Consider the following 25836-nt stretch of genomic DNA (forward strand, 5'->3'; position numbering starts at 1 on the left):
ACACCCACACGGTGTTTGTAGCAGGACGTCAGACCGCCACGGTGTTTGTAGCAGGACGTCACACCCACACGGTGTTTGTAGCAGGACGTCACACCCACACGGTGTTTGTAGCAGGACGTCACACCCACACGGTGTTTGTAGCAGGACGTCACACCCACACGGTGTTTGTAGCAGGACGTCAGACCCACACGGTGACGTCAGACCCACACGGTGTTTGTAGCAGGACGTCACCCACACGGTGTTTGTAGCAGGACGTCAGACCCACACAGTGTTTGTAGCAGGACGTCACACCCACACAGTGTTTGTAGCAGGACGTCAGACCCACACGGTGTTTGTAGCAGGGTGACGTCAGACCCACACGGTGTTTGTAGCAGGACGTCAGACCCACACGGTGTTTGTAGCAGGACGTCACACCCACACGGTGTTTGTAGCAGGACGTCACACCCACACGGTGTTTGTAGCAGGACGTCAGACCCCCACGGTGTTTGTAGCAGGATGTCACACCCACACGGTGTTTGTAGCAGGATGTCAGACCCCCACGGTGTTTGTAGCAGGACGTCAGACCCACACGGTGTTTGTAGCAGGACGTCACACCCACACGGTGTTTGTAGCAGGACGTCACACCCACACAGTGTTTGTAGCAGGACGCCACACCCACACGGTGTTTGTAGCAGGACGTCACACCCACACGGTGTTTGTAGCAGGACGTCACACCCACACGGTGTTTGTAGCAGGACGTCACACCCCCACAGTGTTTGCAGCAGGACGTCAGACCCACACGGTGACGTCAGACCCACACCACACGGTGTTTGTAGCAGGACGTCACACCCACACGGTGTTTGCAGCAGGACGTCAGACCCACACGGTGACGTCAGACCCACACAGTGTTTGTAGCAGGACGTCAGACCCACATGGTGACGTCAGACCCACACAGTGTTTGTAGCAGGACGTCACACCCACACGGTGTTTGTAGCAGGACGTCAGACCCACGCGGTGTTTGTAGCAGGACGTCAGACCCACGCGGTGTTTGTAGCAGGACGTCAGACCCACACGGTATTTGTAGCAGGACGTCAGACCCACACGGTGTTTGTAGCAGGACGTCAGACCCACACGGTGTTTGTAGCAGGACGTTACACCCACACGGTGTTTGTAGCAGGACGTCAGACCCACACGGTGTTTGTAGCAGGACGTCACACCCACACGGTTTTGTAGCAGGACGTCACACCCACACGGTGACGTCACACCCACACGGTGTTTGTAGCAGGACGTCACCCACACAGTGTTTGTAGCAGGACGTCAGACCCACACGGTGTTTGTAGCAGGACGTCACACCCACACGGTGTTTGTAGCAGGACGTCAGACCCACACGGTGTTTGTAGCAGGGTGACGTCAGACCCACATGGTGTTTGTAGCAGGACGTCAGACCCACATGGTGTTTGTAGCAGGACGTCAGACCCACACAGTGTTTGTAGCAGGACGTCACACCCACACGGTGTTTGTAGCAGGGTGACGTCAGACCCACACGGTGTTTGTAGCAGGACGTCAGACCCACACGGTGTTTGTAGCAGGACGTCAGACCCACACGGTGTTTGTAGCAGGGTGTTTGTAGCAGGGTGTTCTGGATCCTCAGTCTCTGAAGGGAGCTACCCAGCTAACTGCATTTCAAACAGAAATAAAGAAAATCGGTGCACGTTCGTTAATGTATAAAATGTATAAAAAAGGAAGCAAATTAGACCCAGGCAACTACCGACCTGTTTCTATTCTTAATTCCATCTCGAAACTTATGGAAAAAATAGTTTATGAACAGGTTGATAGGTACCTTACCGAAAAAAAGCTGATGTATGAATTTCAATCAGGATTCAGAACATCCCATTCCACTGACACATGCCTTCTCTATTTGAACGACCACATCAACCATGAGGTGGACTCGGGCAAGTACTGCGGCATGGTCATGCTGGACCTCCAGAAGGCCTTCGACACAGTAGATCACCACATATTGTTAGATAAACTGAAAGCAATTGGGTTCGATAGAACATCGGTGAGCTGGATGCAATCCTACTTAGAGGGGAGGGAACAGGTGGTTAGTGTGAACGGAACACTGTCCCCCCCCCTCCCAGTGACCTGCGGCGTTCCACAAGGAAGCATATTGGGACCTTTACTGTTCCTAATATATGTGAATGACATGTCATCAGCATGTGATTGCAATTTGTTCCTGTTCGCGGATGACTCGGCTCTGCTGGTCTCTGACAGGGACATATTGCAGGTGGAAAAAGCGCTAAGCACTTAACTGAGTAGAATCTGCATCTGGCTTGCTGACAATAAACTATCAATACACCTAGGTAAAACTGAAACCATCCTATACGGATCCCCATCTAAACTCAGAAAGGCTGTAAATTTCAAAATAAAAGTGGGTAACATTAATATCACAAGAAAAGAGGATATTACATACCTGGGCTCCATCTTAGAGGCAAATCTTTCCGGAGATAAAATGGCAGCAAAAGTAATCAAAAAAGTGAACAATAGAACTAGATTCTTGTACAGGATATCCTTACTTGTCAGTAAAAACACACTGAGGACCCTATCAGGAGCTCTCATTCAATGTCACTTCGACTATGCCGTAACATCATGGTACTATAGAACCACAAAGGCCCAAAAAACAAGACTCCAGACAGCCCAAAATAAACTGGTTAGGCTTCTGCTAGGCCTCAACCCTAGGACACATCTAACCGCTGCTCATTTTTTGAGCCTTGATTGGCTACGAGTAGTTGACAGAGTGCAGCAGCTTGCACTGGGCCTGGTCTTCAAGATACGCTACACCACAAAGACACCCAAGTACCTGTCAACATACTTCCAAAAAGTGAACAACGTCCACACATACAATACCAGAGGAAGCTCCACGAACCACGTTCAACCGCGTTGCACCACAAACAAGGGGTTAAACTCGTTTGCAAACTATGCAGTAAAAATGTGGAACGCCCTTCCTATAATCTTAAAGGAGTGCAAAACACTGCCCACCTTCAAAACCACTCTCAAAAAACATTTACAGGAGGCTGCAATCCGTAACTGGACCCTCTAAATCAAAAATCAGATTAAAAGACCCGAACTACCCACTGTACATACTTTGTGTTTTGTCCCCCGCCCCCACCTGTGGTGTATGTCCCCACCTGTCCTACCCGCTGTACATACCTTATGCTTTGTTGTATTGTTCTTCCCATGATGGATGTATGTTTATCTTGTAGATAGTACTAGTTATTTGTCTGTATTATCTTGTAGATAGTACTAGTTTTTTTTGTCTGTCTTACATGTAACGATGAATTGAGAATCAAGGACCCCAATTGAAATAAGCCAGTGGCTTTCTTGGGGTTTTATCCTGTTAGTTGACCTTGTATGTAATATGTACTTTCATGTACCTACTTCTGCAAATCTTCTAATAAAGTTTTCAATCAATCAATCAATCAATGCACACACATTTGGCTGCACATTTGGTGCTTTCTTTTAGAAATATAACTTGTTTTTTTAACTTAACTTACATTGCACAAGTTTGTTTACTAACATTTGTAGACAATGTAGCTATGAATGATAACATGTGAAACTCCTCCCCTCGACCCCATGAGCAGATGAACTGTTGTAGATACTAGGAGTTAGCTACCCCTGCCTGGGTGAAATGGGCTTCATCGTAGACTTTCTGTGGCTCCATCAAAGTTCTTGACTACACATCACATTCTGCCTTAATTTTACATTCAGCGCACAAGACAGTAACTACGCCTACGGATGACAGTCGCCCGTAGATTACTGCTGGTAAAGTACCACACATGCTCACAGTCTCCAAGGGAAGCAGTTTCGATGGCTACCTAACGTAAAAAGCTACACCAGGCAACAACAAAAGGTAAAGGACTCAAGGGGAAAAGACCCGATGTTTTATAGCAAAAATGGAGGTGGAAATATATTGTATTCAATCTCCAGAGTCAAACTCTCACATCTTCGTTTCTTGGAATGTTGTTCCAGTTTGCTGCAAGTTCGATCCTGTCAGGGCATCATGTCCACTGTGATGCTGCAGGTGGGCCAGTGTGGAAACCAGCTGGGCCTGAAGTGGTGGAAACTGATCACCAGTTGCCATGGCCAGAGCAGGGACAGTGACAGGTGATTCACTTTAATGTTTAGTAGGAAAATATGCTCTCTTGATCTGCTGGGTGCATGAATGCCTGCTTATTCTCGTTGTTTGGTACCTGTACTGTAGCAATGACAATAAAGACCATTCATTCATTATTCTTTTCACAGGTGTCCATTCAGTACAAGAGATGGGAAATTGGCAGCGCTGTTTGTCGACAGTGAGCCTAAGGTGCTCAGAGGGTCTCGACAGTTGGTGAGGAACAAGTGGGTACACAATGCCAAAACTTTAATTTTAATGATACAGTCCCAAGCTCAGTGTTGACTTTGCTTGTTAATTTGCCATACTTTCCTCCTGTTACAGAAGACTGCAGGAGTCCAATGTTGTTCTGGCCCAGGGCGGAAGGGGGAGTAACTGGAATGGAATGGAATGGAATGGACTTTATTTGCCATTGCTACAGTACAGGTACCAAACAACGAAATTTAGGAGGGGTGGCTCCCCTGGTGTTAGGAAAGGGGAAAAAAAAAAAAAAAGTTTTTTGAAAAAGCATAAATTCATAAAATCACAAGAAGGTAAGGAGCTGGTTTACATCAATAAAGGCTATGTACACAATCCACTGTACTATACTGCACAGATAGTCAACTAGGGTTGTCATATTGCACAAAGAGTATTTTTTCACATTATTTTAAAGTGTCACAGTTTGCAGGCTTGAAAATGTACATGTTTGTGCCTCAGCACTAGCTGCCATACAATCCGTCCGGACTGTCCTGGGCCCAGAACTTAGGCCTTTTCTGTGTTCAGGGCCTTGACGGCCCTGTGGTAGAAGCAGTCCTTCAGTCTGTTTGTCTTAGCGGCCGGGGTCCTGTACCTCCTGTTCGAGGGCAGCTTGACAAAGTGTACGTGCCCAGGGTGGGTCGGGTCCCTGGAGATCTTGGAGGCCCTCCTGAGACAGCGTGTGTTGTACAGCTCCTCCAGAGAGGGGAGGGGGGCGCCGGTGATCTTCTGTGCTGTTCTCACAACTCTCTGTAGCGCGTTTCTCTCCGCTGTTGTGCAGCTGTGGAACCAGTTGGAGATGCCGAAGGTGAGGATGCTCTCCACTGCGCCGTGGTAGAAGGCCACCAGTATCTCCTGCTGGGCCTATGGTGAGGGCTGGCAGAATGGGCCCAGCAGGAAAACAATGACTTTCCCCCCTACTTGTTGAAAGTATGGATGTGCTAGAAAGTAGTATTGTAATTCTTTGCTGTCCTTATGAGGCAGTACCGAGGCTGTTACTCATTAGGTGAGTCCCAATAGTCTGTTCTCTATTCCTGACATCCACTTTCCTCGCTTCCTTCTCAAAATGCACTTGAGGAGGAGATCTTCCCTCTTTAGATACACTCATCCAATGCTTAATCTGGCACAAGCCTATAGTGTGATTGCAGCTGAACACACACATTACCAAACTTGATAGGTTTTGACTGAATTAGTGTGATGAATTGGTGTAATTAAACACTTTTTTAGGCTACAATGGACATTGGGGTGAGGAGAGTAATGGGTTACTTCAGCAGACGATGGAGGCAGTACGCAAGGAGGTGGAGAGAATACTATGGAGGTGTTATGCTGCTCCACAGTCTTAGTGGGGGCACAGGATCCGGTGAGTTAACCATTTACATTTACATTTTTGGCATTTAGCAGACGCCTTATTCCAAAGCGACTTACAATCAATACATTTGACTAAACAAGTGAATCATCAATCCACCAGTCGTAGCAGGAAGAGTAATCCAGCTCAGGCCCAGGGCCATTGACAGTCTCTGTGATAGAAGGAAAAGCCTTCTTCTGTCACCTTCTTCTAAACCTAGACTTTTTTAAATATATACATGTATATATATATATTATATAGACACTGGAGAAACAGAGAAACAGTACAAGGGGGTCAATAGAAGTTTTAGGGGACACAGTAAAGGGGAAAAGCGGGTGTCTTCAGGAGACGCAGTGCTGGGGGGCAGTAGATGTCTCAGGAGGAGCAGTTAAGGTGTAACCTGAAGAGATGGGTCTTCAGTCTCCGACGGAAGATGGGTAGTGACTCTGCAGTTCTGACAGCCGTGGGAAGCTCATTCCACCAGCGGGGAGCCAGTGTTGTGAAGAGACGTGATCGGGCAGCATGACTGCCGTGTTGGTGTAGAGGTGGTGGGGCCAGTTGGCCAGCAGAGGTGGAGGAGCGGAGTGAATGGGCTGGAGTTTGGGGGGGTGACCATTTCCTTCAGGTAGGCAGGGGCTGTCCCTTTAGCTGCCTGGTATGCAAGCACCAGGGTCTTGAATCTGATGCGAGCTGCTATCGGGAGTCAGTGCAGGGTGCGAAGGAGACGGGTGACATGAGAGAATTTGGGGAGGTTGAACACCAGACGGCAGCAGCGTTCTGGAAGAGCTGCAGAGGTCTGATGGCGGAGGCGGGGAGCCCAGCCAGGAGTACGTTGCAGTAATCCAGGCGGGAGATGACCAGTGCCTGGGTCAAGAGTTGCGCTGCTTCTCTGGTGAGGAATGGTCGTATCCTTCTGATGTTGTAAAGGAAGAATCTGCAGGAGTGTGCCGTTGCTGCAATGTTCTCCGCACAGGATAGTCGGTTGTCCAGGATCACTCCAAGGTTCTTGGCTGTCAGGGAGGGGGTTACAGTAGAGTTCTCCACTGTGATGGAGAAGTCTTGGTGAGGGCAGGCTTTCCTGGGGATGAAGAGGAGCTCAGTCTTGTTAACCCTGATCTCAGATCATGGTACAGAGGTAGTGTGTGAACCCCTCAGGTATGCCGATGGGATTTTTAACAGAAATTCCTTATGTTCATGATAGACAATATTGGCAGTGTACAATATCGCCATTGAACACATTAGATTATTCTGTTTAATGATGATCACCTCTCTGGCTGTATGTTGTTGCCGTTCTTGTCGTAGGGCTCGGTTCAAAGCTGTTTGAGGAGATTCGGGACACGTTTCCCACAGGTCACATGATGACCGTGTCAGTGGCCCCACACCGGAGTGGAGAAAGTCCTCTTCAGAACTATAACACTCTGCTGAGTTTAGCCTCACTGCACAGGTTTGTAATCATTACAATCATGTATATACATTACGTAACAGTTTTCAACATCAACAATATTAAGACCCCCCCCTACTCATGTAATCTATTTACAGAAGTTTACTTGAGTCAGCCCTATACCTCCCTGTGGTCCTCTGTGGCTCAGTCGGTAGAGCATGGCGCTAACAATGCTTAGGTTGTGGGTTCGACTCCCGCGGGGACCATAATGTATACTGAAATGTATGCACTCATTGCGATGTAAGTTGCTTTGGATAAAAGCATCAGCGATATGGCCTATGTTATATTATATTATAGGATATGGCCTATGTTATATTATATTGTAGGATATGGCCTATGTTATATTATAATGTTATATTATATTACCTCCCCTGTCTGCAGGTCTGCTGACGGCGTTCTCCTGTTTCCCAATGACCAGGTCCTGACCTGGGGTCAGGCCCTGCAGAGGGGACCTGGGGTCAGGCCCTGCAGAGGGGACCGCTCACCAGCACTTCTCCTCTCTCTGGTGGTGCTCCGTCAGCCTGCTCATTCTCTGTCATGAATCAACACATCGCCTCCTGCATGGCTGGGCTGCTGCTTCCTGTCCATAGCCTCACCCCGGCCAGGTGTCCACAGTCACACTCTAGGAGGGTGACCTCACCATTGTCGTCGGCGTAGGCAACACATTGAACATTGCTGCTCAATGATGTTCACTTTGTATGTCCATTGTCTCTGTCGGTCTTATTTTTGCTGATGTTTTGTCGTTTCTTTCCTGCATCTCCAGTGGGTTGAGTTTAGGCATAGAGCCCTGGGAGCTGATGAGGTCTGTCTGCCCCTCACCTGCAGCTAAACTCCTGTCCACCACCCAGGCCTACTCTAGGTGTAGTGTTACACGTCTTGTTGTATGATTGTGAATACCATGCAGCAGCATCAATTATTTCTCCTTTTTTAGGGTTCAGTTTAAACATTTTTACGCAGACACTGTCATCAAACAGATGTGTTTTATTGATGCTGTCCACATTTCAGTGAGAAGTCACACTGGGACTCCTTGGCCGACCGCACCCTCCAAGCAGTTCCACAGCTTTCGTCCGCAGGGACATCTGTATCCTTTGACAAACTATTCTATTCTATTATACCCATTTTTCCCTGCTGAACGAGATCATTATATCTGCTGAACTTTGTTTTACTGACGATATCTCATCTCCTTTCTTCATATATCTTTGACTCTACTTTTCCCTCAGTATAGTAGTCGGGCAGTGTTGGCTGTTGCCAGGGGTGAAAAGGAGAACTCTTTCCTTGTGTCAAATGCCATTCAGAAGTTGAAAAAAGGCCACTGCTGTGTCTCTTGGAACCCATTTCCTGTGGACCATTGGACTGGTGAGCAATGAACATGCCTGTATTTCAAATGATCCATTTCAGATATGATTAACAGCTTAACAGCAATTGAGTTGATTCTGTACATTAGGAAGTATGTGAGTGGTAAATTAGCAATGTAAAATTGCTGTCCGACTCCAAAGTATTGAAGGTGTGTGTGTGTGTCTGTGTGTTTGTGTCAAATTATATTTGATTTCAGACCCTCACAACACACTGGGAGACTCGGCTTCCTCACGCCTCCTCACTGTGTGTTCCAATCACAGCAGCGTTTCCTGTCTGCTGGGTCATGTTGTTCAGCGTGCTGGAGAGATGCTGCAAGCCAGGGCCTACTTTCACTGGTACCAGCGCTATGGTGTGGAGGAGGAAGACTTCCAGCTGGCTCTGGACACGTGTTCATCTATAATAAAGGAGTATCTCACTCAATGACACACAGAACACATGCATTTGCAGATGACTGTGCCACTGAACGTCTGTGGATGCAATGAAGTGCCTTCAATGTACTTTCTAATCAAACAGATACTATTCTGAAAAGAAATACTTATTCAAATAATGTTCATTCTGATGAAGATAAAGACAGTATTATATATTTCGACTGAAAATGTTGCCCCCAACCCAGGGTCGGAGTGGGACTCATTTTCAGCTCTGGAGTTTCATGCCTCAGACCGGCCCACTTTAGTTCACAACCGATTACAGTATATTACAATCATGTAATTACAACCTTGGTATTTTAGTCTGTAATAGCGGACTCACTGTCCTCTACAGTCTTCTCTACATTTACAGGATGCTATGTCATGGGTGTGCTTCATTGTTCCCACACTGGTACAACAGCTCACCTGTGCCTTCTACTGTGATAGCAGCAATCCCTTGCTGGACACCACTAGGGTAACCAGGTCCCAACAAGCCAAATGTGGGACAAGGAGTATGTTTGTGTGGGACAATGTGGGACACCCTCTCAACAGGCCCGGACCGAACTTTAGGTGCCCCTAGTAGCATCCGCTTCCCCTGGCCGAGTTGAGAGCTATGTCTATCCAATTTTCAAAAGATATATGCATTTCCATTCTGTTTCCTATTCTGTTTGGTTTATTCAGTAGCATCCAATAATAGACTATGCAGGGAAAAACTTAACAAATACATAACAAATATATTTTATTTGAATGTGAACCTCACAATAAAGTATCTGTATGGAGCAGAAAGTGAAGTCAAAGTGCAGTATCAATTTAGTATATTAATAAAGAAAAGTAGCCTGACAGTGTTAGGCCTGTAGATGATTGAGTATGTAGGCTATCTAGCTAGCTAACTTGCCTCCCATTTGCAACACAAATGCATTGACATAGCTGTCAAGGCTAACGCGCGCACACACTAGACGAAAACATAAAACACAACTCTGCACTCATTCAGACTCTGACAGTAATAACAGCTGGTTAAGGATAAACCAATTGCCCAATTGCCCAAGTAATTTTTCAGTGTTTTACATAGCCTGAAACTACAGATTGTAATTGTCTAATTGTTTTTAGGACAACACAAGTATTTGAATGTTGGTGCACCTCAGACAGAGACTGGGAGAAAAATCACTCTGCTGCAGCAACAAACGCTGTTAACATCTAGGGGCTAACAGTGGTACATCGCTACGAACGTCTAACTACGTTTTTATAACATCACACAACATGCTGAGGGAACATGAACATGCTAAAAACACATAAATAGATGAACACACATCCTAAAACAAAAGTATGTTTACAAGTAAAGTGGTCACTTACCAGTAGCCTACGGCAAACGGGAACAGTGAATCCAATCCACAAATTATAAGTATTTAGTGATCGTTAAACTGTTGTTTGTTATATCGAGTGGGTACTTTAAAACTTCAAGTTGGTGTTATGAAAAAATACGAAAACTAGATATTGTTGACACAATAAGTTTAACTTAACGAGCCTTTTGAGTCAGCGGCTGGTTCGCACATTCAGCCAGCTCCCTATATCCACGTGGGGCCGTTGCCATGGGAACATGAATGCTGTTTCCTGATAGGCTGAAGACGTTCCATAGAATCTGGACGTTCTGCTGCAACTGAACATGTCAGCGCTTGGTTGCGGCGCTTTGTTGCGGCGCTTAGATGGACACTGGCCCTGTGGCCGCGCAAAGGGGGACATCTGGTCACCCTATTTATATGGTATCAGCCCATAATGGTACCGGCCCAGCCGCCCAGAACGGTATCGGCTTGCAAGTACTACCATGACTGAACACCGGCCCAGACCGGCCCAAAACCAGACCGGCCCACCGGGAAAACTCCAGATCCTCCCGATTAGCCACCCCGGGCCTGCCCCAACCCTGTCCTCATAAAATGGGTAGGAGGGTATATATTGTAAATGGGTAGGAGGGTATATACAGTGGGGGAAGTAAGTATTGAACACATCAATGAACAATCCAGACAGAAAATCCATATGTAAATACAGATGTGTGTAATAAAGTGGAATGAAACAGGACACACTAACACTAGTGAATTACACTAAGTGGAGAAGCCTTTGTTTGTAATGACAGCCTCAAGTAACTAATCGCCCACAGTATTCAGGTGTGATTTTGGCCCATTCCTCTACACAATTGTCTTTAAATCTTGAAGATTGCGGGGGGATGCTTCCTCAAATGTTCAATTGGGTTTAAGTCAGGTAATTGACTGGGCCAATCCAACAAGTTGATTTTCTTTCTCTGAAACCAATTGCGAGTTTCCTTTGCTGTATGCTTTGGATCGTTGTCCTGCTGGAAGGTCCACCCACGTCTCATCCTCAGCATCCTGGTGGATGGCAGCAGGTTCATCTCAAGAATCTCTCTGTACATGGCTCCATTTATTGTTCCTTCAATGATATGAAGTCTGCCAGTACCACGAGAGGAGAAACTGCCCCACACCATGATACTTCCACCTCTAAACTTCACTGTTGGTATTGGTGTTATTTGGGTGCAGTGCCATTTTTCCTCCAAACATGGTGTGTTGTGTGACAGACAAAAAGTAACATTTTGGTCTCATCTGACCAGAATACATGCTCCCAGTAGTTCACTGGCTTGTCAAAATGTTATTTGGCAAACCTTAAACGAGCTTCAACATGTCTTTTTTTCAGTAGTGGAGTCTTGCGGGCTGAGTGTGCACAGAGGCCATGGCGGTGGAGTGCATTGCCTACTGTCCTTTCTGTCACAGTTGTACCTGCTGCCTCCAAGTCTTTCTGGAGCTCTTTCCTAGTGGTCCTTGGCTCTTTGGCTACTCTTCTAAGTATCCTTCTGACTCCCTGATCAGAAATCTTGCGAGGAGCTCCTGTGCGTGGCCGGCTGACAGCTCTTTGCTTTTTCATTAGATGTTTGAAAATCTGGTGCAAATTTCACCTGAGTAGGCTCATTGGAAATACATTTAGGTAAAGGGGGGAGTAAAGAAAATTGAGCCTCTAATAAAAATGTTAGAGGACAAGTTGGAGAAGTGAAGTATGCAAGAATTTTGGGAGATTTACTTAAGGTGTAACACTGAAGTGCAGATGGAGAAGGCAAAGAAAACGAGTAGAGTTGGAAAAATAAAAGTAGAGTTGGGGAGCAGAGGGTCAGTAGGTGCAAGGGGGTAATCTCTGGATTACCACTTACAGTTAGTATGAGGGAACTGGTAGAGAACTTGAGGTTGCGGTATAGTTAAATCAAAAGTGGTGAGAGAATGAAAAGGGGAGCCAAGAAAAAGAGACCATTTTGATACAGTTTGAAACAAAGGTTCTCCCAAAGGAGTTATACTTTGGATTCATGAAGTACAGAGTTAGGGAGTTCATACTAAAGCCAATGAGATGTTTTAATCGTCAGGAATCTGGGCATGTGACTAAGGTGTGCAGGAAGAGAAGGGAAGAGAAGGTGTGCTAGATGTGGTGGGGAACATGAATATGTGTGGAGAGGGAGTGAGACCAACGTGCTGTCACTGTGGAAGGGAGCATAGTGTTGCTTATTGGGGATGTGAAGTGACGAGAAGAGACGTGGAGGTGCAACAGATTAGAGTAAAAAAAACACATCTCTTATGCAGAGGCAGTTCTATATCGTGGAGCTCCGCCCCATAGGGGAGCTCTGCTCCTATTGGTTTACCCGCTACCTAAAGTAGCCAATGACTGAATTTTTCAATGCCTGCGCCCGCCTGGGGTGCTATATAAAGGGGCGTACATCGCTCCATCATTCTCCCAAAAAGTTCAGCACGGGTTTATATCTGAAGACTGAGAAGGACGACTACTAAGACTGGAGGACCCGCCAGACTTTTCCCTTCAAGATGGATCGTCCGCCGCCTATGGAGAAGTTCCTCCGGGACGCCGGCCGCTGCGACTTCCAAGCAGCAGAGGACACTTTCAGCGGAGGAGACTTTTCCCTTCAGCGATGAATCGTCCGCCGCCGACCACGAAGAAGTTCCTCCGGGACACCTGCCGCTGCGATTTTCTAGCAGCGGAGGACAAGCAAGAACGGCGTTCTGGGCAGGCACCTCCCCAAGTAGGGATGGTCCCGCCCGCTCAGCCGGCCCTGACATCACGCCGCCCTCACCCAGCTGAGTGGTCGGTGCCGGTGTCAGAATCAGAAAGCTCTGATGAGAGCGAGCGGCAGGTAGAGCACATGCTCCCCGCCCTCGCCGCCCCATCTCGGTGCGCAGGCGGCGGCAGCGGCGAATAACATCGCCGTGTTTAACGCCGCCATTGCGAAAATCACTGCGAAACGGAGGTTTCGGCGTGATGCGGCACTGGCTCTACCTCTAAACGACGGAGCCATGCCCCACTCGGCATCCCCAGCCCCCGCCGCTGACCACTGGGAGGCCCCGCTACGGCCCCCCACGGCAGCGTGGCCCGGTTTCACGGGCGGAGGGGTCGGTAATGACCCCACCACCGGTTTCCTCTTCATGGCTGCTACCTCATAAAGAGGCAAAAGAAGGAAAATCCCCACCTTACTTTTTCAGTAAAGGAGATTTTTCCCATGTTATCTACCGGAGCGGAGACCCACCTGCCTTGTCGGAGCGTGGTCCAATTGCTACCGGTTAGAAACAAGGCGGAGACTGACCCAGCTTACCAGCGTGTGGCCAGCTCTCTGCCTAGCGGACTACCTGCCGCTGAGATTTTCTAGCAGCGGAGGACAAGCAAGAACGGCGTTCTGGGCAGGCACCTCCCCAAGTAGGGATGGTCCCGCCCGCTCAGCCGGCCCTGACATCACGCCGCCCTCACCCAGCTGAGTGATCGGTGCCGGTGTCAGAATCAGAAAGCTCTGATGAGAGCGAGCGGCAGGTAGAGCACGTGCTCCCCGCCCTCGCCGCCCCATCTCGGTGCGCAGGCGGCGGCAGCGGCGAATAACATCGCCGTGTTTAACGCCGCCATTGCGAAAATCACTGCGAAACGGAGGTTTCGGCGTGATGCGGCACTGGCTCTACCTCTAAACGACGGAGCCATGCCCCACTCGGCATCCCCAGCCCCCGCCGCTGACCACTGGGAGGGCCCGCTACGGCCCCCCACGGCAGCGTGGCCCGGTTTCACGGGCGGAGGGGTCGGTAATGACCCCACCACCGTTTTCCTCTTCATGGCTGCTACCTCATAAAGAGGCAAAAGAAGGAAAATCCCCACCTTACTTTTTCAGTAAAGGAGATTTTTCCCATGTTATCTACCGGAGCGGAGACCCACCTGCCTTGTCGGAGCGTGGTCCAATCGCTACCGGTTAGAAACAAGGCGGAGACTGGCCCAGCTTACCAGCGTGTGGCCAGCTCTCTGCCTAGCGGTCTAACCCCTATCACGACACAAAGGGGGTTAAACACCCCTGTCTGTAGCCGTATGGAGGGACCGTTATTACATCAAAAACTCCTCCATGTCTATCAAGACCTGGCCCAGCTCATGAGCGTGCGGCCGGTTTTTTGGTTATCAGGCATAATAAACCTACGTCGATAAAGGGCATTGTTACTCAAAACAAGCACTCTTTACAGACGGCAAACCATCCCTAAGGAGGATTTTCCATGGTATCTACCAGAGCGGAGACCCACCTGCCTTGTCAGAGTGTGGTCGAATCGCTACCGGTTAGAAACAAGGCGGTGACTGGCCCAGCTTACCGGCGTGTGGCCAGCTCTCTGCCTAGCGGACTTACCCCTATCACGACACGAGGCAGGTTAAACACCCCTGTCTGTAGCCGTATAGAGGGACCGTTATCTACCAGAGCGGAGATCGACCTGCCTTGTCAGAGTGTGGTCGACTCGCTACCGGTTAGAAACAAACCGGAGACTGGCCCAGCTTACCGGCGTGTGGCCAGCTCTCTGCCTAACGGACTTACCCCTATCACGACACGTAGCGGGTTAAACACCCCTGTATGTAGCCGTATAGAGGGGTCGTTATGTACATCAAAAACCCCTCCATGTCTATCAAGACCTGGCCCAGCTCATGAGCGTGCGGCCGGTTCTTTGATTATCAGGCATAATAAACCTGCGTCAATAAAGAGCATTGTTACACATAACAAACACTCTTTACAGACGGCAGCCCATCCCTTTCGAAATGACCCCACCTTGGGCTGTGCCACCTCCTCGGTGTGCAGCGGCGGCTGGGATCATACAGAAATTCAAGTTTTTTCTGTCGACTGCACCACAACAGACGGTCCAGCCACTGTCGTTGCGTTATGCAGAATGACTAGAAAGGACAGGTATTCTGTCGGGCTGGCTAGACAGGACATTGAGGAGGGGATATGCACTACAGTTCATTCAGCCTCCTCCGCCCTTCAGGGGCGTGAGAGAGACTGTTTTTTGTCCTGCCCGATAAAGACACGTGCGCTCCAGGAGGAGATTACGAATCTCCTAACAAAGGGCGCAGTGACATTGGTTCCGAGGGACCAGTGGGACATGAGATGGTACTCCCCGTATTTCCTTGTCCCAAAGAATTCGGGAGACATGAGACCCATACTAGATTTCAGGGTCCTCAACGAGAGAGTGGCGAAACGCCCCTTTCGTAGATACCTGAGGGTCGTGTATTTCGTGTGCCAATCACAGAGTGGCACAGGAAATTCCTACGTTTTGCTTTCCAAGGGAAGGTTTACGAGTACACGCGCCTGCCCTTCGGGTGCACGCTTGCTCCTCGTTTTTCTCCAAATGCGTGCAGACAGCACTCGAACCACTGAGGCGAAACGAGATACGCATATTAACATATCTCGACGACCTACTGGTCTTGGCCCAATGCCCAAATCGAGCCATTCGGGACGCAACCTCACTGGTGCAGCACCTCACTCAGCTGGGGTTAGCTGTAAACTGGACAGAGAGTGCTCCGTGGCCGGCTCAACAGTTTTCCTATCTAGGCATTCAGTTGGATACTGCCGAGATGAGGGCCAGTTTATCGGCACCACGGAGAGCGACACTGACGTCAGCTCTCCGGGTGTGTCGAGCGACAAATACAATCACCGCTCTGTCAAGGATGTCCTTACTAGGACTGATGTCTGCAGCCCATGTAGTGGTCCCCTTAGGCCTGTTACACATGCGCAGACTGCAGAGGCGGTTCGCACGACTGCGACGGGTTCCAGTGAGACGCCGTCGCAAGTTGATTGTAATACAGAGATCGGTCAAAACCGACCTGAGCTACTGGAGAGACCCGCGCGTCATCGCGCGCGGAGTCGCCTGAGTTCGCTGAAGCTCTCCACATTCCAGGTCTGCTCAACGAAGGAGCAGATCTGTTATCACGGGGAGGCCCGAGGGACGACGACTGGAGGTTAGCACCCTCCATTGTGTCGCTGATTTGGGCACGGTTCGGGCAAGCAGAAGTGGTTCTGTTTGCGTCACGGACGAATGCGCAGTGTCACCTTTGGTTCTCCCTGCGCGAACAGGACAACCCGCCATTGGGAGTCGATACATTCGCACACCACCCATGGCCGAGGGTCCTGTTATACGCGTTCCCACCCCTGACATCTATCCTCCCACTGTTGGCACGAGTGAGGTCAGAGAGGCTAGAGTTAATTCTTGTAGCCCCGGACCGTCCCGGAGCCCCATGGTTTCCGGAACTGATGGAGATGTTGGTAGAGGGCCCATGGCCCATACCTCATCGACAAGATGCACTCTCTCAAGCCGGAGGCTTGGTGAAGGGGCCGCCTATGAGGGGGGGCCCCTCATGGCCTGGTTACTGAGAGGGATTGTTAGAACGCAGGGGTCTGACAGACGCGGTCATTCAGACCATTCAGAGTGCGCGCGCGCAATCCACTGCAAAGGGATATGCGGCGCGCTGGCGAGTTTTACACAGTGGTGTGAGGGACAGGACGTTGACCCTGTCTGTTGTCGGGTCGAAACGTTCTTGTGCTTCTTACAGTCGCTGTTGACAAGGGATTGGCGGCGGGAACTATTAAAGTTTACGCGGCTGCCATCTCAGCTTGTCATGAGGGTTTTGCGACAACGACACTGGTTTTTCAGTCATTCGCTGGTTTAGCGTTTTTTGACTGGAGTGTGTAGGCTTAGACGCCCTCATAGGACTCTAATGCCAAAATGGGACCTGTCGATTGTGCTAGAGGCGCTGTGCGTGCCCCCATTCGAACCCATTGTCACTGTGTCGTTGCGTTTTATTGTCTCTCAAGACGAGTCTACTCCTCGCCTAGACTACGGCTGAGCGAGTGAGTGATTTGTGCGCTCTCTCGTCACGGGCAGATTGTTTGATCATATCTGATGACGAAACAAAAGCTGTATTACGCCCTAACCCGGATTTATCCCTACGGTTAATCGTGGGTTTAGGGTTCAGAGCTGTGCTCTGAGCGCCTTTTTTTCCTCCTCCTCACGACGGAGAGAGGGAGAGGCGTTTTACATTGTATTGTCCGGTGCGCGCGTTGGCACAATATGTGAAGCGCGAGGCAGTACTGAGATCTTCTCCCCGGCTTCTGATCTGCTATGGCGGACAGAAAGCCGGGACACCACTCTCGAAGCAGAGGCTGTCCCTTTGGATTTGCGAGGCTATTCGCATACGAATCGAAGGGGCAGCCCGTGCCGACTGGCATTCTGGCTCATTCCACCAGGGGCATGGCCGCATCAGTGGCCATTCTCAGGGGAGTGGGAGTGGAGGAGATATGTGTGGCGGCGTCTTGGTCGTCGCCATCACTTTTATACGGTGTTACTTGAAGATATTTCTTCCTCATCCTTTTCTCATTCTGTCCTCAGTTTTGATGATGACTGATGTAGTGGGGAAGGCACTTGGATTACCCTGGTCATGGGATTCTATTCAAGTGCTGTCAGGATGAATACGGATGTGCCTGGGGAAGGGACCCTCCTCCAGGACATGTTCCGTTAGATCAACAACCCTACGTGCTCACGTAAGGGTTAGGTCAGTGATATTCTTCCTCAATCCTTTCTCATTCTGTCCTCAGTTTGCTGATGACTGATGTTGTGGGAAGGGCACTTGGATTACCCTGGTCATGGGGATTCTATTCAAGTGCTGTCAGGATGAATACGGATGTGCCTGGGGAGGGGACCCTCCTCCAGGACATGTCTGTTAGATCAACAACCCAACGTAAGGGTTGGGTAAGTGATATTTCTTCCTCATCCTTTTCTCATTCTGTCCTCAGTTTGCTGAGGACTGATGTAGTGGGGATGGCACTTGGATTACCCTGGTTGGGGATGCTATTCAAGTGCTGTCAGGATGATTACGGATGTGCCTGGGGAGGGGACCCTCCTCCAGGACATGTTCCGTTAGATCTACAACCCTGCGTGCTCACGTAAGGGCTAGATCAGTGGAGCAGACTCGGTGTGGGTTGGGCCAACTTTTTAAGGTTGTCTTGAACCAACATCAGTGGTCAGCTCCGGGTGCCGCTGAGATTGTTTTTGGATTAATAGTCTCAGTGGGGGTACATTTGGCCTCGCTCGCTCCGCCTAAACCAATAGGAGCAGAGCTCCCCTATGGGGCGGAGCTCCACGATATAGAACGATAGTTATGGAGATAGACTCCAGTTCTATGAGTGGAGCGGAGCCCCATAGGGCTGCTGGCCCACTTCGACTCGTTCAAACCCGGCTGTTTTGTATGTTTGGGAGAATGATGGAGCGATGTACGCCCCTTTATATAGCACCCCAGGCGGGCGCAGGCATTGAAAAATTCAGTCATTGGCTACTTTAGGTAGCGGGTAAACCAATAGGAGCAGAGCTCCCCTATGGGGCTCCGCTCCACTCATAGAACTGGAGTCTATCTCCATAACTATCGTTAAGAAGGCAGGACAGGAAAAACGGGTTAAGGAACAGGGGTACAACAAAGGGCAAGTGACAGTGAATATAGAGCAGGGAGATGAAGAGAAGAAGAGGACTTTATAGCGGGAGTGATCAATGCAGCTGAGGGTAAGTCTAAAACTGAAAGGATTCCAATAATTGTCAAAGCAGCTTGATAGGGTGAGTTTGAAATGGGAGGAAGTGAGAGACAATCTCAATATACAGGCAAGTCAAGAGTCACCATGTGTTGGGTGATAATAATGACAATTTTAATACTCCAGTGGAATGTGAATAAGTCAGTAAGTAGGCTAAGTCTGGTAGCCAATGGACTGTTTTTTTCCAATGGACAGGATTTTGTCCGGACATTGCGTGTGTTCAGGAATCATGGCTGAAACCCAACTTAGGTGTTGTTATGTACAGATATGTGCCAATTAGGTGAGATAGGAATGAGGGGGTTGTGTCACATTAAACAAGGGATTTCTAATAGAGTGCTGGGTATCGGAAAATAACTGGAATATGTGGTGGTGGGAGTATGGGTGGGGTCCGAAGGAAGGAATTTTGTGGTTGTGAATTATTATAACCCTTACAAGAAAATGGAATTGAACAAGCTTGAAGAAATAGAAGGGAAAAATAGAACACGCATTGTGTGGTGTGGGGACTTGCACGTAATACATTGTGGGGGACTGAGAAAACTGATGTTGATGGCCAGGTAATAGAAGACTTGTCAGATGAGAGGAATTTAGTTGGCTTAAATGATGGAGGGAAACGCGAACACAGGAAAGGCTCGACCCTGGGGAGACGGACACTCCTCCGGGCTTCCGTACTGAGCGAGAAGCGCGACGACTTCATACGGAACCAACAACCTGATCTTCACCGGGTTTTTTCTTTATATAAACGCATAAATAGCTCTTTCTTAAGCTACCTGTGTAAGTTTTCTTTTTTGGTGACCGTCTGACTTGGACTTTAACATCTTATATGAGCTGACATCTGCGATGTTTAACATCTTATACGAGCTGACATCTGCGAGGAGGTTTCAATGGAGAAAGCAGCAAGGCCGCTGCCAGCCTGGCAGCATTGTGCCGTGTTAGCTAGCTGTGTTAGCTAGCTGTGTAGCACAACTGATGGTTGTGTTTAGATACTGTTGTTAGGCAGACTAATCTATGATGCTTGAACGTCCAGGTAAAGAATAATGTTATGGTGGCATATGCCTGAGAGCCTAGCCTGGTGGTTGAAGTTAGAAACATGCCTTGTTTGTTGTTTGCTGGACATGGAAGTGGGAAGCTTAGCTAGCATTGGGAAGCTAGGTGGAGGAGCGGTGTGGACCACCCTACCTAAGTGATCGGGTTGTGGACCACCCTACCTAAGTGATCGGGTTGTGGACCACCCTACCTCAGTTATCGGGTTGATGACCACCCTACCTAAGTGATCGGGTTGTGGACCACCCTACCTCAGTGATCGGGTTGATGACCACCCTACCTCAGTTATCGGGTTGATGACCACCCTACCCAAGTGATCGGGTTGTGGACCACCCTACCTAAGTGATCGGGTTGATGACCACCCTACCTAAGTGATCGGGTTGCATTAGAGATGTTTTATATTGTAGATTAATAATGTTGGACTTTTAATGTGGTGTTTGGTTGCGTTTGTGATGTAGCAGGACTACAGTGTCTGTGAGAACATGCGCCGGGTTTCAAAGCGTTTGTGGTGAACTCTGATTCACAACGGTGTGTTTGCATGTCGTAGTATACATATATGAAAACATGTCGATGGATGTGCTTTTCAAGGGAAACCTAGACTGACAATGCGAACCGTAATGATTTTGAAAAGGACTTATGATGGACAATGTTTTTGAACGATCCGCCATTCTGCTGTGTTGACCCTAACCCGCCTGGGCGCTCCGCCCCGGGGCCATGTTGTTGTCGAATCGAACGCTACTTTAGCTGTGACCTGCACTCAACTGAGTTTCATTAATATGTTCATTTTAGTTTAGCTGTGACCTGCACTCAACTGAGTTTCATTAATATGTTCATTTGAGTTTAGTAGCTGACTTGGATGACTTGACCATGGTAGCTGCGTGCGATGTTCTCTTCTCTGAATTCAATTATGTGTGGCATTGACACACCATGGTATGCTTGGTCAGGCGATAGATGTGCATTGTGGAAATACTTTGTGTGTAGAAATGCCATTTGTATCAAGTTGTTGCTGAGCCTAAATGGACTGGAAACGCAGTGTTTTGTTGTATATAATTTCATCAGAGGCACATTCCGCAATTCTATGACATTGACTGAGAGATAAAGAATAGTATATTAGTGGGCTTGATTGTATTGGCTATACAGAGATGTTGATATAAAAGCACTTAATAATTATTTAGAAATATTGGTTACGCCTGTGCGTCTTGTTTTTGATATGATATGAAGCCTTAGGCTAGACTGTATGGACAAATGGCTACTTTTTACATTTCCATTTGAATCCATTCACAGCCATTGTCTATTTCGCTGGACCAATGCTGTTGCTGATGTTTTTGGGGGCAATTTCATGCCATGTGGAGAAGTGATGGGCTATTGTAGTAGTGGAGTATAGTGTGACTTAATGAAGAAAGATATTGCATGGAGACGAATCCTAACATTTACCAACGATTTAACATATAATGTTTAAGTATTGGAAATATGGAGCTAATCACTGTAGTCTGTCATTAACACATTCTTAATAATAATTGCTCATCTTGGATTGTCACTTTCTGTATAACACCTGCTGTGTTTTAAAGTATTAGTAGAGTTGTTTTGGGACCACAATAGTCCTTTCAGAAGGACATCATGGCTCTTTAATCCCAAGGACTCAGTGTTAGGTGGTGTTATGGTGGAATGTTCTGGAATGTCAGGTGAGCTAGACACAGGGGTGTCTCTGCAATAATGCTGTTCTGTAATTCTCTGTCTACAGGTGCTGTTGTTTGTGGTTCGGCATGGCGGTGGTCATCCGTTTACAGGGCCTCAGGGTCACAGCAGGTTCTGAGGACATACGCACGTTCTTCAGTGGCCTCAAAATCCCTGATGGCGGGGTGCACATTATTGGTGGCGAGTTTGAGGAGGCTTTCATAATCTTTGTTTCCGATGAAGACGCGAGGCGTGCCATGACCCGCTCGGGGGGCTGCATTAAAGGTTCTCCGGTCAACTTACTGCTGAGCAGCAAGTCGGAAATGCAGAATCGTCTGGAAGCAAGTACAAAGAAACCTGAAATGACAAAAAAAAGACCCTACAAGGAGGGTTTCAAAAGACGTGAAACAGAGGCGCCCCCCCCCTCCTCCTCCTCCTCCTTCAATGAGAGTCTGTCAGTGGAAATACGAAGAACGAGTCATCCTGAAATGGGCGACAGATCGGGCCAGGACCCTCACGGTGGACCCTCAAGGTCGTTCAAGGTCGTTCACCTGCGTGGTCAGGAACGTCAGGCTGCATCCAGCAGTGGGGATGAGGTGTATTTGCTTTTGCAAGGCATGCCCTTTTCTGTAACGGACGAAGACGTGAGGATCTTTTTCCAAGGGTTATTGATAGATGACCTAGTTTTAACTAAAAACCGCCGTGGCCAACATAATGGGAAAGGAGTGGTCAAGTTTGGAACCCCACAGGATGCCAGAGAGGGCTTGAAAAGGCATAAGGAATACATCGGATCAAGGTTTGTAGAAGTATACACATGCACAGAAGAACAATGGTTTGAAGCAGGGGGGGGTGCCATGGCAGCAGGTCCAGACCGAAGAGGGCCGTCTCCAGCTTACACTCAGAGGCGTCCTCAAGGTCGTGCAAGGTCACGTTCACCTGTGGCCTACAAGTCTAAATCCTCTTCTCCAAATGAGGATCTCTGTATTCTGATGGAAAACCTGTCCTATTCAGTGCAGAAGAGGGATGTGAAGGAGCTCTTCCATTCTGCAAATCTTCATGACGACCAGATCCAATACCTTGACAGCGATGGGAAAAGAACAAGGGCACTGTTTGTGCTGTTCAGAAGTCTGAGGGATTATTGTGCTGCCTTGACTCATCATAAGCAGCCATTTCTGAACCGGTGTGTTTCCATCTCCCCTGTCTCAAAAGAGAAAATGGTTGCCATTCTGGAATCAGATAAATACACTGGGGAACTCTCTGAAAGGTCTAACAGATCTCAGGAGAAGTCATCTTGGCCCTTAAGTGATCCTTATGACTCGGAGAGGATGTGTCTCTATGTGCGCAACCTGCCGTTTGACGTGCGCAAAGTTGAGATTGTGGACTTCTTCCTTGGCTTTAGGATCTCTGAGGACGGTGTGGTCTTGCTGCATGACGACAGGGGTGCTGGGCTTGGAGAAGCTTTGGTGATCTTTCAGTCTGAAAAAGAGGCTATGAGTGCGCAGTCTCTAAACGGTCAAAGGTTTCTGGGATCAGAGCTCATCTTGAAATGCATTTCTCGGTCTCAGATGCGTGAGTTTGGTGTGGCAGACCCTGAAGTGCAGGTGCAGACCCCTCGGGAGAGAAGCTCAGAGAGATACTCGGCCAGGAGCAGTGAGGCTGGTTATTCTCGTGACATGGAGTACTCTGATTTCAGAGTCACCCCTGACGACCACATGCCTCGGACTGACCTGCAAGTTCACATCCATGGAGGCAGCCATCTTGGTTCTCACAGGGAAGGCCCTGGTGTTCCTCATGACGGAGGCAATGGTTTTGGACCCTCTTCCCAGCAGTTTGATGGCCCCACTTGTCTGAAACTGGTGAATCTACCGTTGCAAATCTCAATTGATGAAATCTATGACTTTTGCTATGGATATCGTGTAATTCCTGGATCTGTCTCTTTGCAATATAACAAGCATGGGGTCCCTAAAGGCTCTGCAACAGTTGTTTTTGAATCTCGGCAGGAGGCATTAACGGCTGTTGAGGAATTGAGTGGAAGACCAATAGGCACAAGAAAAATACAGCTTGTGTTTGTTTGAAAGTGACTGACTGTTCTCTAACATTAGACTATCACAATGGTAACTGATGTGGCTCAGAAAAAAAAAACTTTTTTTTTTTTTGGAAGAACCGTTTGGACAAGATGTGGTCAGTTTGAGTATGTGGTTCTGCCATGGGACAGAATTAATTGTAAGGTTTCTAAAAATACGATAGAACTCCATGAATGGCAACTGATGTTTAGCTACTATTTGTAAATGTTTCCCTTCGCAGATTGCAAAGTAAGGCTACTTATTTGTTGTGGCGTCATTGGTCCTTTCTCAATTGTTAAACACGATTCCTTGTGTCCTCAGCCCTCCGCTTGCTTCCTCTAAGGGGACAAACCTAGAACCAAGTAAAAAGTGATTGGAGGATGGAGGAGAGTACGCGAAGAAGAAGCAAAGAAAACGTCACCGCCTTGCAAAATTCTTTTGACGCTCCAATTCAATCACTTAATCCACAACGCATGCGTGCGTCTAGAAGCGCATGTTTTACCCAGCATCTCAAATAGAAACAGGTCCTATTTGAGACGTAGCTTTCCAAGCCATATTTCGCAAGTCCCACCTCTCCCATCTGTTAATAACCTGAGTTTTCTCCTTCCCGAGCCTCAATAGCAGACAAACAGCCAACCTCAGCAGGTGATATTTGTTAATCTGTACTGTTTAAATGTATACACATAGACAGTACACAAATAAAATACTATTACATGTAGTCTGCATATACATTCAATTAAGCCAAACAAATTAATACCTCATACTGTACCATCTGGATATAGTTTAAATGATTTGCAGTTATGTAGGCTACTGTACTTCAAGTCAGAAGGCTGTCATGATTTTAAACCATTATTGAGACTGCTATCTGAAATAAATACACCAATGCCAATTGGCATTCCATCAATAACTTGGTTATAGGTCTACTACATATCAATTATGTACAATATGCAATAATGTACTCACCAATGCTTACAGCCCAGTCTTCAATCCTATGAAAATCTGTTGTTCAGTTTGCGTACAGACAGAAATGAGTATTAAAACAGAAGTATTATTTAGAACAGCGGGAGGGACAGAAAAGGAGCAAAGTTACCACATGACCCACATTTTCTTGTCGTTCTCTCCTTCGTGTCTTAACAGCGCCTAAATGTTCGGCATTCGCACACACTAATAACGTTTGCGCATGCAGTGTGGTTCCTGTTTAACAGTTGAGATGGGGCCATTTTTTAAAGTTCCTCATAGGCCTGTGTGATGTGTAGCCTGCTTTTTTGTTTGTTTTTCCTCTAAATGAATGGGGTTAAATTAAGTTATTATTATCATCATATTGTGTAGAAAAAGGAATGTATCCTATAGTTGATATGTTTAGGGCATTTTAGTTTAAATCTTGTCTTTCAAGCTTGCAGAGTCCACAATTCTTTCATTAAAATACATACTCTGATATTTTTATTTGCTGTCTTATTTAAAGGTTTGTGTGTGTTTGTGTGTTGGGGGGGGGGGTATTATGGAGGATGTTGTTTGGAACCTAAAACACGTAACATTAATTTTGCCACCGTGAAGATGAACTTTGCAACTGCACAATATGGTATTCCCCATAGCTTGTATTAATGTCATGATGCAGGTCATCACACACAGATTTACTTTTTGGTAAGTAGTAGAAGGCATGGGTATGTGACGTTAACTTTTCCACAATAAATTTCAAACATGAAGGGAATTATTCTGACACTCTTAGAACCAGAGGTAAGAACATTGTAATTTAGTCCTCTATAGGCTATTGATATAGCACTAATATAAATAACTTTACAGGAGGTAACCATGGAGCTCTACAGGGTGTACACTGAATTGCTAGTGGCCGTATTGCATTATTATGATACATGGAGGACAAACTTCATTTCAGAACTTAAACATGATTACCTACGTGTTGTTGGCTAAGTTTATTCCAAACCACTCAATACATTAGTTGTAGGCTGATCTGAAGATCTGTGTTCATTTGTCAATTAAGAGGTTATTGCGCGCTCTTGTGGTACAAACGTGAACTTTGCGCCTATATCAGACTGACCCATTCATTGCACTGGCCCCATTGCTATAATATCACATATTGCGTCATGCAGTTTCTGTTCAATTCTTTTAGAACATTTTACAATTATCCAATTACTTTTTTACTGCAGCAATTGCATGTGTCAACTGTTAAAAGATCACGCAGATACGGTTATAAACATAG

At 47.6% G+C, this 25836-nt stretch overlaps 1 protein-coding gene and 1 pseudogene across 2 annotated transcripts; both read left to right on the top strand.

The window, feature by feature from the left end:
• Positions 1-525: 525 nt before the first annotated feature.
• Positions 526-8946, top strand: LOC308166916 (annotated as a pseudogene). The gene is made up of 12 exons: positions 526-541; positions 753-870; positions 4006-4140; positions 4279-4374; positions 4472-4518; positions 5609-5741; positions 7029-7170; positions 7549-7772; positions 7931-8026; positions 8173-8248; positions 8388-8523; positions 8720-8946. The product of its transcript is annotated as an uncharacterized misc_RNA (transcript).
• Positions 8947-19515: 10569 nt separating this feature from the next.
• rbm12bb (RNA binding motif protein 12Bb) lies at positions 19516-25012 on the top strand. The gene is made up of 2 exons (XM_080540124.1): positions 19516-19614; positions 21626-25012. Exon 2 carries the CDS (start codon positions 21648-21650, stop codon positions 23631-23633), a length of 1986 nt encoding a protein of 661 aa, XP_080396250.1. The 5' UTR covers positions 19516-19614; positions 21626-21647; the 3' UTR covers positions 23634-25012.
• The last annotated feature ends 824 nt before the right edge of the window (positions 25013-25836 follow it).

This window comes from Nansenia antarctica (assembly GCF_963989245.1).
Source record: "Nansenia antarctica genome assembly, chromosome: 10".
Taxonomy (NCBI): Eukaryota; Metazoa; Chordata; class Actinopteri; order Argentiniformes; family Microstomatidae; genus Nansenia; species Nansenia antarctica.

Excerpts from the sequence above, each read along its gene's own strand:
- rbm12bb (XM_080540124.1), top strand. The coding sequence starts at position 21,648 with ATGGCGGTGGTCATCCGTTTACAGGGCCTCAGGGTCACAGCAGGTTCT.